The 12,201-nt window shown below is 42.2% G+C and overlaps 1 protein-coding gene across 4 annotated transcripts in view; it reads left to right on the forward strand.

The window, feature by feature from the left end:
* Nucleotides 1–12,201, forward strand: part of stxbp5a (syntaxin binding protein 5a (tomosyn)) — an 83,980-nt gene that overhangs the window by 20,627 nt on the left and 51,152 nt on the right. For all 4 annotated transcript variants that reach the window (XM_031870433.1, XM_031870434.1, XM_031870435.1 and 1 more), the window contains exon 3: nucleotides 11,894–11,975. In XM_031870433.1, coding sequence (XP_031726293.1) covers nucleotides 11,894–11,975 — 82 coding nt within the window. The remainder of the gene's footprint in view (nucleotides 1–11,893; nucleotides 11,976–12,201) is intronic.

The following is a 12,201-nucleotide window of genomic DNA, read 5'->3' on the forward strand; positions in this document are numbered from 1 at the left end:
TGTGTGTGTGTGTGTGTGTGTGTGTGTGTGTGTGTGTGTGTGTGTGTCAGATATCAGGGTAGAGAGAGAAAATGCAGATGCTTCACAAGGTGCAACACTGCAGTACCTCTGTGTGTATTTATTTCTTAGTTTATTTTCAGTCTTGAATCCAGTGCTGGGAATACTTCCGTCTCGCATTAATCAAAGAGCAAATGACAGCACTCTGATTAATATTTGATATGCTGCATGGCACTTTTGACAAGACGCCCCTCTCCGATGTGCTATTGGCAAAGTGACAGCCATACAATGTACCAACAGTGTGTCTAATTAGTCCTAAAGCAGACACAACAGAATTCCTGCCAGCAGGGAGTGCTGTAAAGATTACTCAATCCATTAGTTTGAATTAATCTATAGATGCTGGTGTTGTAGTTCTCTACAATTTGACCTCCCTAACGTTACTTGTGGTTCATTTCACTTTGTATGTGAGTAACATAGTTGGCAGAAATCAGAGTAATCTAGAAAGTCAGGGTTTGTCCCGACAACTCTCCTTCGTTCGGCATTTCTGTGCAACGATTCTTAGTTTAGCGGTCCATCTCTTACACACACACGCGTTTCTGAAGTATGAGTATACAGCCAGTCGAGTGTTACTGCACGGCTGGAAATATGACTGACTCTTGCTGCGCTGGCAGCTTACAGGTACCTGTCCTTGAAAGTGGGGCCTGGCTCAGCATTGGTTGGCACACTGAAACGCATTAGAGGCCGGCCAACGCTGGCTAGTCTCCCGTGGTCCTACCTTTTGAAAAGATTTGTTTGATATCAGTGCCAGAGGGTGCATGTGTGTGTGCGTTTGTGTCAGGATAGAGGAGGGAGGAGGGAACAAGAGAGCACACACACACACACACACACACACACACGATAGAGTACACCTGATTGCTTTGAGATAGTGTTGGGAATGTGGGGAGAATAGCTCCAGGAACCCTGCTTAATGACTGTGTTTGTGAAATGTTTTTAGCTTTGCAAATTATGTAACATTCATTTGAATGCTCCTGTTTCCCACTCTCTAATAGTGTGTGGTACAATACACCACAGTACAGTACTTTACAGTATAGTACCTGGCATGGTTCTAATTAAGATTAGATTAGTGTTTGATGAGAAAGCTCCTCAGTCCAGATGCATTTAATTGCCTTTTGGTGATTGTATTAAAACAAAGAGCCTCTATCTGGCAGTGTGAATGTGTTAAAGGTTAATTTGGCATTAAGTTACATTGTAATAAAACATTTTCCTCCCTACCACTTTGAGAGGGTAATACATAAAGCCATCTAAATGCATATGCTGGCTCCCGTTCGCCACATCCATTATTCATAGACGGAAGGAAACCCAGTCACAGACTTTTAGTCCTACAGTTGCTTGTGTCTTCTTCCCCATCTCTCTTTCCCTGTTTTTCTCCATCTTCTGTCTATACAGCAAAACCATGTTTCTCCTTAAATTATTCTCCCCATGTCATTTTAAATGCCCACATGGGTTTTGTCTTTGAGACTGTTATACTTGTTTCCTCTCCCTTTTTTTCTCTCCATCAGCCTTATGATGTCTTCTGTCTCAGTCCTCAAAGTAAAACATTGATCTTAATTGGGTGAAGTGTGACGTTTTTATATTTTTTATATATATATATATATATATATATATATATATATATATAGAGAGAGAGAGAGAGTACAAGCATTTCATCTATATCCTTTTAATTGCCTTATCATTCTCCTAATCCACACTATCCTATAACGAGCATGTTATTGTTAAACATTATGTGCAGGTGGTGAAATTGATCAAATGTCAGAGAGGGTTTTGTACCTGCTCCTCTCCCTCGCCCCGCTGGCATTATATACCCCATTGTTTGGACTATCTGATAGTCTGTTTATAGATTGCAACACTCTGCTTTCGTCGTGACCATGTTCAATATGTGCAATCCAATGATAACAGTGTGAATGCATGAGGCCAGAAAGAGGAATGTGGGAATTACAAGTCTCCCTTTGGACACCTGGTGGTTCATGTTTCATTTATGTCATAGAGTTCTCTAGTTTCATAACGAATTAGAAGTATATACATGAATGAAAAGGATTGCCAATCTATAAAGCCTTTTATTTCAAGAGTTAAGATTCTCATAGTTGTTAATTGTTATATTTATGAGTTATTGTTGCAACTAAAGAGGGGTTTGAAACCGTAGTGCAGTATTATAAACTCAGTCAATGTAGGTTTGACATTAAACATCTTAACACAGGATACACCTGAATACTACAGTAGTTATAGAGCCTTGTTCAATATCCAAGCTAAATTGCAACATCAGTGAAGACTCCACTTTGAAACTCTTAGTCTTGACTCACCTTTTCTTCAATTTTTCAAATCCTATTCTCGACAGATGATGGATGACGAACATTGGAAAGAGGAGGAAGACAGAAAGCAGGGGGGAAATAGTTCAGGTGGGATTCAATCCGAGTCCAGCAGGTGAACATGTGGCTCGAGTGGAGACAGATTGGAACGATTGATTCTCATTTGCAATGTGAAGGATGATGTTTGTTATGGTTTCCAGCACAGTACCAATGTGTTTGGTAGTGTTGCCAACGAGCAAAGTTCTTTCCTCTCTGGTCTATTCCTCACACACAGTGGCACATACAGGGTTTGTCCATTAGACAGGGTTTGTACACTTTAGGCATGCCATGCAGAGCCAAACTGTGACATGCGTATCCATTACAGGCTCACAGCTAGGGATAGACTACTGCTGACCCGTGACGGCCTCCTCCCCTTAGCTGTGTGTATATTAAGGCTAAATGTCCATCTTGAGCTAAGTCAGGACACAATCAGACCAACCAAACTAACAAACAACCGCGACTAGCAGATCTGATTAAAAAAACAAACAAACACAAACTGGCTGCTTGGTGGTACATTGTAAGAGTCAGTGAACGATGTAGCTGAAGCCTAAAACTACAGCTATGTTAGAAGTCACAGAGGGCAGATTTGACGTAGACTGCAGAGTGAGCTGAGAGCCTTTGCGTCTACCACAGGTCATGCTGTAATTGGCCAAGTGGGGCTCTGAGCGCTAGTGTGTTAGCGGAAGATGGAGTCGGTGTCCTTGCAGTCATTCACAGGCCAGGACTTATGTTTAATACATAGTCACCTTGTACTCATGTGAGATATGATAACAATAAATATAACTCAAAAAATTGGTGTGAATTGTACTCACCCAAATCCAAACAGGTAGTTTACTTCAGTTTGGTATCAGATTGGCTCCGCTAGTCTTGTTTCCTTTGGAAAAACACACACAGTGCTACTTCTAAATGCAAAAAAAATCTTTATTTTTACGACCTCAGAATCAGTGCAGAACAGGCTACGACGACGCTAAAGTCACATTCTAAGCAGTTAATTGCAGCCACTTGTTACTTGCAGACATTGTTGAACTCCATCGCCTGTTGGAACATAATCCTTTAACTGGCTTTGCATTGCTATCACAACAGCAGAACTTATGATTTCTGCTAAGCCTCTGCCTGTCACACTCTGTAAATGAGAATATTAAACAGTGTGACAGTTGCAGTAGCATTGCTAAACATCTGTTCTGTCCAAGATGATCAAGCTTGTGATACTGACTAAATATTCTTGTATTTCACTTTTCTTAATTCTCTTCCTTCTGTTGCACTTTCTTTCTCTTCCGTCCTCTTGTCCCGTTCTACCTCCCCCCCTCCTCCCTTTTCCCTCCTACATTTCTCCTTTGCTCTCCTTTGCTATGCATGCTGTTGCTGGAGGGTTTGGCCACAAGCTGTTCTGCTGACTCAACTTCTTCATAGTTTTTCATCCCTTCTCATCCTCCGTCTCCGTCTCCGCTCCCACCCTCCCTTCCTCTTTCCCGCCTTCCAAACCTCTTTCCCCACTTTTATTCTGTTCCTTCACTCCCCCCCCCCCCCCCACCCCCTCTGTCGCATCTCTTTTCAGATGTTTGCCTCGCAGTGGTCGTACAGCAGCTCAGTGCTGAGTCTTCCTGCTGAAAATAGATGATTCACTGGGTTATTAACACCCTACTACTGGGCAGAACTGGCCACGCTCCAGACACCAACAATCCACATTATCCCGACAGCAAGGGGGGGGGGTTACAATTAACCCGCCTTGCCTGTGCTGTTTCAGGTCCAGACTAATTCATGGACAATATTTCTTAATAGAGCCGGGGTTCTAGTATAACTGGCCACGCAGCCCTTTGTGTTTCAGCATTGTGCTTCACTGCAATCACTGAGGAAGACTATAAGAGCTTAAGAGGATGGTGGCTGGTTTGTGTTATATTCTCTCTGCAGTAAAACTCATCCAAATCCGTATTCAAGTTAAAAGTCATCTGTGTAATGTTCTTATCTTGAACTGTACAGTCTCAAGAGCACACATGCGTACCTGCAAACTCTAAGAACAGGCCTCGTTTTTCCCGTGGATTTGGATTACTGCAACGTTGAACTGTTCACCTCAGCAAATGGCCATTGCCAAGAATGTCATCTAGTTGAATCTTAGGGACGGGGACTATAATAGTGTCGTAGTGCTTCCCAAGGTGAGTGTGTGGAAGCTGAGGCAGCGACAAATACTCAGCGCCCCCCCATCGCAGTTTAATTGTTTGCCTGCATAATAAATCAAATGTGTCAAGGGAGATTATTTATACAAGGACTATGTTAAACAAATGAATCTCCAGTTTGCTCAAACTCTAGGTTTTTCCTTGGTGTGTGGAGCTGTGCGTCGGAGCCTTTTAGGATTGCATTTGTGAGCTACTTGCATGCATTTCCGTCCGATTCTTTTTCCATGTCAGGGAGCGTGAATCTCCCGGCTTCCTCGCGCTCATCTCTGTCATTGATGGATTTGGTGCTACCTAAATGCTCTGCCCGAGGGAGGGGAAAGGAAAACAAATTAACACAAATAAGTCTTAGGGGCCCTTTACAGCTGCAATGGGTAAATCTCTAAAAGTCAGAGGGGTGAAGACCTGCGTCCAGAGAGCTTTTTACGCTTGCACTGTGCACCGGCTTCTTGGGAGGATGCTAATCATTGTTCCTGCTGTTGCTAAGCGACAGCTGAAAACCTGTTTAAAGGACATTTTTTGCTCAAGTTAAGGCTCACATTTCACTGTCCGGTGTGCTGCTCAGCTCAACAAAAAAATGTCCTGCCCTTTCTGTCCAGAGCATGTCTTCCATTCCATCGAAACCAATAAAACCATGTCAGCATTGTGAAGAGAGGTCCCTGCTGGACACACAGGATATGCTTTTTCTCCAGTGTTTCAAGACAATCTTGAGCGTCGTTAATCTGATTCATTACATTTCCAAATGCATGCTTTGTGGCCAAAAAGCTTTAAAGAAAGTACGGTTGCTGGAATGTGTCAAAACAATAATATATTGACTTACTGACCCATTAAAAAGTATTTGCAACATAACTATCCTGATACATTATGCGCTTCTAAAAGGCTATAAGAAGATAAAAACATCATCACATGTGCCGAGTCAGGGTGCAACACCAAAAAGCCTGACTTCAGGAAGGTAGAGCAAAGTGGCTGGTAATAGCAGAGTGCCGGCGACACTGCAGCAGCCTTTAAATTGGATGTAAACAGCCGCAGGCAGCCAGAGGAGGGAGGAGGGGGGGGGGGCAGGAGATGGGTGACATGGAAGCCATCAGGCATCTTTAGGCCAAGGTTTGTTTCAGAATTATGGATGATTCGTAGGATATCAAAGGGGTGCTGAGTAATGTGTGGACAAGCAGCTAAGTAGTTGAAGTCCTTTTGCGGTTGCGGTCTTTGCACAATTGTTGTTTCTAGAGGCTACTGTATTGTTCCTTGTTTTGTTTTTTGTCTCGCTCCTATGTCCTCCTCATTTCTGTCTCTTTCTCTCTGTCTTCCTTTGACTGACATTTGTGCATTGCCTCCCTTCTGTTCCTTCTGTTTTCTGCCCAGCTTTTATCGCCTCATTGCTGTCTCTGGGTCGAGTGCAGAGCAGCCGATGCCCCGGGGCCCCCGCCCCCCTCCCCTGCAGGGTGATGTATGAGTGGCTAGCTTTGACGTCACTTCAGGCCCGACGTCATAGCAACTCAGTGCTCCCAGGCTTGCTCTTTCTGGTGCTTTCTCTCAGTGCCTCTCCCTCAGTCCTTCCTTACCCTTCATTAAATCACCTCTCTCTTCTTCCCTTTTCTCGTTCTGTGTCTCCTCCTCTGTGATGGCTCCCCTGTTTTACCGTTTCCCCTTTCCCGCATCCACAACTTTGTCTTGCCCATCATTTGTCATCGCTCTGGCTCATGTTAAAACGTGCCTCTCATCTTTATCCACCCTCCTCCTTGTCCCATCCTTCTGGAGCTTTCTATTCTCATCTAAAGCTGCTCCCTCTCCTTCATTTTTCTATTTATTCCTCTCACAGACGTACAAATATACGGAGGCCTGATATGTTTGAAGTAAGCAGACAAGCAGCAAGCCAACTCTTCTCTCATGTGAAACACAGGCTCATCCCTATTCAATTACACTTATCAGGATCCACTCTCTTCCTGGATAACGTGGTTCCATCAAAACCTGCAGTCTGTTTCCGACTTTACTCAGCCAATTCTCCCTGTGACAACTTTGCTTTGCCAGATGCCCAATGACTCACCTTTATCTGTCAGGAGAGTTGCCCGTGGCTTTGACAAAAATAAATACAAGAGGAGCAACATAAAAGTGAATTATCAGTCAACTTTGACTTCCAGAATAGCTCAGGAAAATTTCATCAGGCTTGACGAGACGTGAAAGCTGACCCACTTTCTGCTTTCGCTCTCTGTCTTCCTCTCTTTGCCCGTCTTCTTGTCTCGCTCCCATCGCTGCCCTGCGGTCAGTCTGTCCACTTTTAGCGTTGGTGCAGTGTGGCAAATGGAGACTTCGCTTGGTTTAAAATGGAACGAGGAATGCTCTTGTCAGCAATTGTGACACATCTCCTACGGAGCCTGTCCCGAGTGGACGGAGTCGAGGCACTTGAGCGTAACTTTGGGTCATGTTTGTTAAAACACTGGAAAGAATTTGACTATGGCAACTGAGATGTCGAGGAACTTTTCTCGTAAAGTGATGCTTTTATTTTGCTGGCATTTGCAGTGCTCAGGGGACATGGAAGCAACATTTTTTGTTCAGCAGTTCAATATTACTTGTGAATCACAGTATGACCAGCAATGTGACATCTTTTTTTAATCTCGTTCACATTTTCCTATCTTTGAAACAAACAAACAATGTTTTCTCTGCATGACAATATAACAAAATGAAATGAATTACTTCCTCTGTACATGATGATTTTTTTCCAGATGTATCAGCATGTTTACCCTGAGGAAATATTGTGGGTAAAATGCAATTAATAACCTGCAGGATAACACACCTTCCATTTGGTTCAGGAATCATTAAAAAGTATGATCGTGTTCTCATAATGTCTTTCTTTCTTTAATCCTGTGAAAGATTTTGTAATGTTATTGTAGTGTGTCAAAAGCCATTGATGTGAAAACAACCCACAGAAATTGAAATTTCCCACGCTGGCGTGAAATCGAGGGAAAAGGCACACTGCCAGAGGAAACATGTATTTTATAGGAAATACATTTGCAGTGGTAAATAGCTACCCACCGTTGGAGGTTTACATAAACAAATGTAAAAGCTTTCATGCACTGAGTAAAGATTGAATTACCTTCACATATTGAGAGCAGCAGAAAGCGCACAACACAGACAGAGTGGTCCTTTTTTACGATCACACTATATCATACATGTTCTATTATCTCTGAGCCAACAGTCAATGATGAGGTCATTATTTTCAAACAATTAAAACATGATTTATTGGTTTACCATAAAACTGAAATAATTTGTTGTATGAGTAACACAAATTATTTACAAATGACTATTGTAATTATTTACAAGTCATTACTAGTTGTTTTATTATCATTGTAGTACTTTTGTTCTCGATATTCTTGGAAAGTCAGTCCGACTCAATCAATGTTAACTACTTAACCTTCCTACTGACTACTACTCATCTGTGAGACACATTTTCGTGGACACATTTGTTGTCCTGAGTGGTTAAATATAGGAGCTTCAAAAAACAATGCATTGATTAAGGAGATGTATAAGCCAGATGCTCCATTGAGATCAACTGTGGGTGACGTTAACCTTGTGCCATTAAACCATTAAGGAATATTATTTTGAGTGATGTTTAAGTTAAATGCGTCAAGATTGTCATGATTCATCGGCTAAGTCTGTTTCAATTGCACTTTCTCACATTTTCTTTTCATCGATATACAAACTTCTCTACCTCAGCCAAGCTTCCAAAAAATAATTCGCAGTATGTCAACTCTTTTTCTCGCCTTGAGTTTCCAGGTTGTTTTATGCACAAATTGGAAATGTGCATAAAAACATGCGAGTGTTAAACACTCCATCAAATGCAATTCTGTAGAGCATGTAGACATGCTTCACTAAGATACACATGAACTGAAAGTACTAGTCTCTCTTAATTAAATACAAAGGGAGAAATACAGAACTTTAGTCTACTAGAACTAACTTGCTTGTGGTGAAATTCAGTGCTTAGCCATATTCTTTGCACATTCTTTGGCACTGAAGCCAAGTCTTCTCCCATTGGATTTGATGTCTTGTTGTGGCCTGCTGCATTTTAATGATAATTATTGTGCCAACATCCACTTGAAATATGAACAAAATCAATTTGTTGCTTCTTTGATGGTTTGAATTTATTTAGCAGAATGTTTTATGTCTGTGTGAAGGCATATGTGCGCTTTTCATGATAATGTGCTTGTGGGATGGCTGCCTCCCTTCAGAGAGAAGGCGATGTGAGCAAGCACAACGTCTAACTACATACTCCCCGCTCTCTTTCTGTGACCCTGAAAGATTTGCTTGCCGGGCAACATTAGGAAAGAGTTTGCAATTAAGTCACTTTGAGTGAGATGGACTGTTACCGTCGCTGGGCCCAAAACAGCCTGACTAACACACCGCACAGGCACTGTCCCATGAATGAAGGTTACACATAAGAATAATGCTCAACAACTTTTGCAACAGAGGGGAAGCACAAACTGTGTAGAGAGGTCGCACTATAGACTACTGCAGATTAATTGGACAAATGGGATGTTATTGAGTAGTGATATTTAATGCCTATTGAGACATTTGTCAGGCATTAAGGAAAAATATCCACATGGTGACCTAAAAGTAACTTTCCACATTTTTGGGAGCATTTGTTAACTTATTGCAGATCAGTTTATCTACAGTTTATGAAGATAAATAGCCAGCTCCAGTAATTACTTGCATGTACAACCAGTAATTCAATTGACACTTCAAGGTGGTAGAGTACCTCCTTATGTTTTGGCAAACAGCAATGACACAAGCGCCACTTCCTCTCTCATCACTTTTCCCCCTCTGCGCTCGGAAACAATTAAAAGCAACATAATTAAAGCTTTTAGGCATACAATACATCCCGATGCTCATTAAATGAGCTGATCTAACCTATAGCTTGCTGTCCCTTACTTGCACATTTTGGCCTGCATGGACGTCAAGTCTGTGACAGTGTAGCCAGCAGCAATATCCTTGAGCATCGCAGCCATATAGGTCAAGTGGAGAGAGCATCGGGGTCCTCCGTCCTCATCCACTGGCTGTGACAGTGATTCTGTGCGCGCTGATGATCATCTTTTGCCTCTTGTCTAAAAGTCAGAGAACTTCTCATTTTTTAATTTCTTGCAGTAAACTTTGAAGTGCAGCAGTGACCTTGTGTCACTCTACATATTTCACTTTTCACTTCTCTTCTTTTTAGAACTTATCCTCAGGTCTCAGTTTGACAGTTGGTGGAGTTGCAATTGTTTTGAATTGTTTTGTTATTTCTGACTCGATGAACACGATGAAATGTATATGTTTTAATAAATGCTTCTGAACATTTTCATAACCATAAAGTGAAGTCTGAAGTGCCACTACTGTGGCAGTGGACATGTACTTTACTGCATGTTTGCTCAATCCCAAGTATTCAACTTCATGTTGTGATTTATTAAAAGCAACTCCAAAAACTGCCAACCAACCATTCCTATAGATCCCATGCAGTCAAAGGTTACTCTTCATTTACTTGCGGGAGGTTTAAAGTGGAGTGAGGCAGAATTAAAGGTCTTGGGGGTTTACAGACAGGTTAACAGCTTAACATAAGTTTTATATGTCAGATGTCATATAGGGGAAGATTCTGATCATCATTGACTTGGGGGCGCCATCCAGGTGTAATAGTTTAGGCCTGCTCAATCTCTCTGGGGGCTTACTGGCTGAAATCCAAAGAAGCTGGTGGATTTCTCCTGGACAGGGACTCAGGGCATCACCGGCTCAGAGCTGTAGTTCTTTAATTGCATGTCCGGGATGGTGAGGTCAAAGCTTAATCCACCTGAGGAGCTGAGGGGCAGCTTTCCACGCAGCACACAGGCTACTGAACCACGCTGATACCTTGCGGTCGAATATAGCTATAAATGAAATAGTAGCCAATGGATGGAGATTAATGTATTGGACCAAATGATGCAAAATGTGAAGATGAAAGGATGAAAATACATTTGTACTTCACTTGGTTGCTTACAAAACCCCGTGTTGTGTATTCAGTCCAAAGGAAAAGAAGGTGTGTGTGGTGCTGGCTCCGTTGATGAAATGGCTTTATTGATTGGTACGGTCACTACACACCTCAGCAATGATCACATGCATTACAGCTTAATAAATTACACTGGGGCCTGTCTGGGAGCTGAAGGCGCAGTTTGCACTGTGGGAAAGGAGGACTTGATTATTGGTGTTTCGATTATATTCCGAGGGCTCTGCTTGTTCTCTTGTTGCTATTGCTTCCATTGTCATTACCAACATGTGATGCAGTTTTCTTCTGATTAATGGTAAAACAAAGGAATTTCTCTTCTCAGTCTAGTATACTCTTATGATGTTTAAATTGAATCTGTATTCATAAAACCTCACAGTATTGTGTTTTGGTTTGATACCTCTGCAGGCAGTTTAACTGCTCATATGTATGCGAGTTACAACCTTCCACCCCCCACCTTTACACACACGCACTAACTAACTAACTAATGATGAGCAATAGTGTCGTCCCCAGGGTGTTACACCTCTATGTGCCCCCTGTAAGAAAAATTGCCACCAGAATGAATGGGTATAATCAGTAAGCTCACCCATTCACTCTCCTCAGGAAGAGCAGCCAGTTATTCTCTGTCAGTCCCTTCTCCTTTCCCTCATCTCTCCTTTCCTCCATCCTCCCACCCCTCTGTACATGTTTTCTCTCTCCTCTGCATCTTTTATCAGAGTGGCCGATCTCCGTATAACTGTATTCCCTCTCTCGCTCTCCCTCCCTGCTATTATTTTCTCATCTGCTCACATAATATCCACCTCTTCTCTGCTGATGCATTTATATATATTTGAATATCTGAATTCTCCCCCTCCTTCCATTTGCTCCCCCTCAATCCTGGTACAGTCTTCTTCCCTCGCTGCAGCACTGCCAATGTTCTTCTGTTTTGTTTTGACTATATTCCTCCCAAGCACTCTCTTCTGTTTACCACACAGCTGTTACTGCAATCATCTACCTCAATAATAGTATTAGGTGCTCTTAAGTGCCTTTATTATAAGAATATATGCTCTTAAAATAAAAAGCTTGCTGGTAAAACTAAGCCCTATGCTGTACAATTACAGGGTGTTGAATAGTTACAATAATTACAAGAAAGGAATGGGGAAGGCATGTGGGGAGTCAGAAAGGGTGAAGCCTTGTAGGTGATGAATCTGGTCAGGCTGTGAATATTCTACTTTTACTTCTACTGTGAATATGTAAAGTGCATACCGGGCTGCCATAAACAAACAAAGACAAGTGCTTTGGTGTTACATATGATACTGTACGTTCCTTGACAGACAACCTTTTAGGTTTGGTCGTCCAGGCGTGGAGTGTTACTGTCAGCATGAGAGTGGAGCGGCCGTCATCCAGCTACAGTTCCTCATCAATGAGGTAGGTCACAAAAAAGACGAGTGAAACGTTGGAGTCAGAACAATGTTTATTACTCCAGTGAGGCATCTCCACCAGTAAGACCAGCGCTGTCTTCCAAAGCCAAGGACAGGTGACTCTGTGGGTAAAGTCCACTGTGATGTATGTCTTTTAATAATACTCATCCCTGGTTATCGCATTTCCCCCTCTTAAAATGTTCAAAAAGTAGTCCCTACTGTGTGCTGTTGGA

The sequence above is a fragment of the Anarrhichthys ocellatus genome, unplaced genomic scaffold (genome assembly GCF_004355925.1).
Source record: "Anarrhichthys ocellatus isolate YVR2014 unplaced genomic scaffold, GSC_Weel_1.0 scaffold52, whole genome shotgun sequence".
Classification (NCBI taxonomy): Eukaryota; Metazoa; Chordata; class Actinopteri; order Perciformes; family Anarhichadidae; genus Anarrhichthys; species Anarrhichthys ocellatus.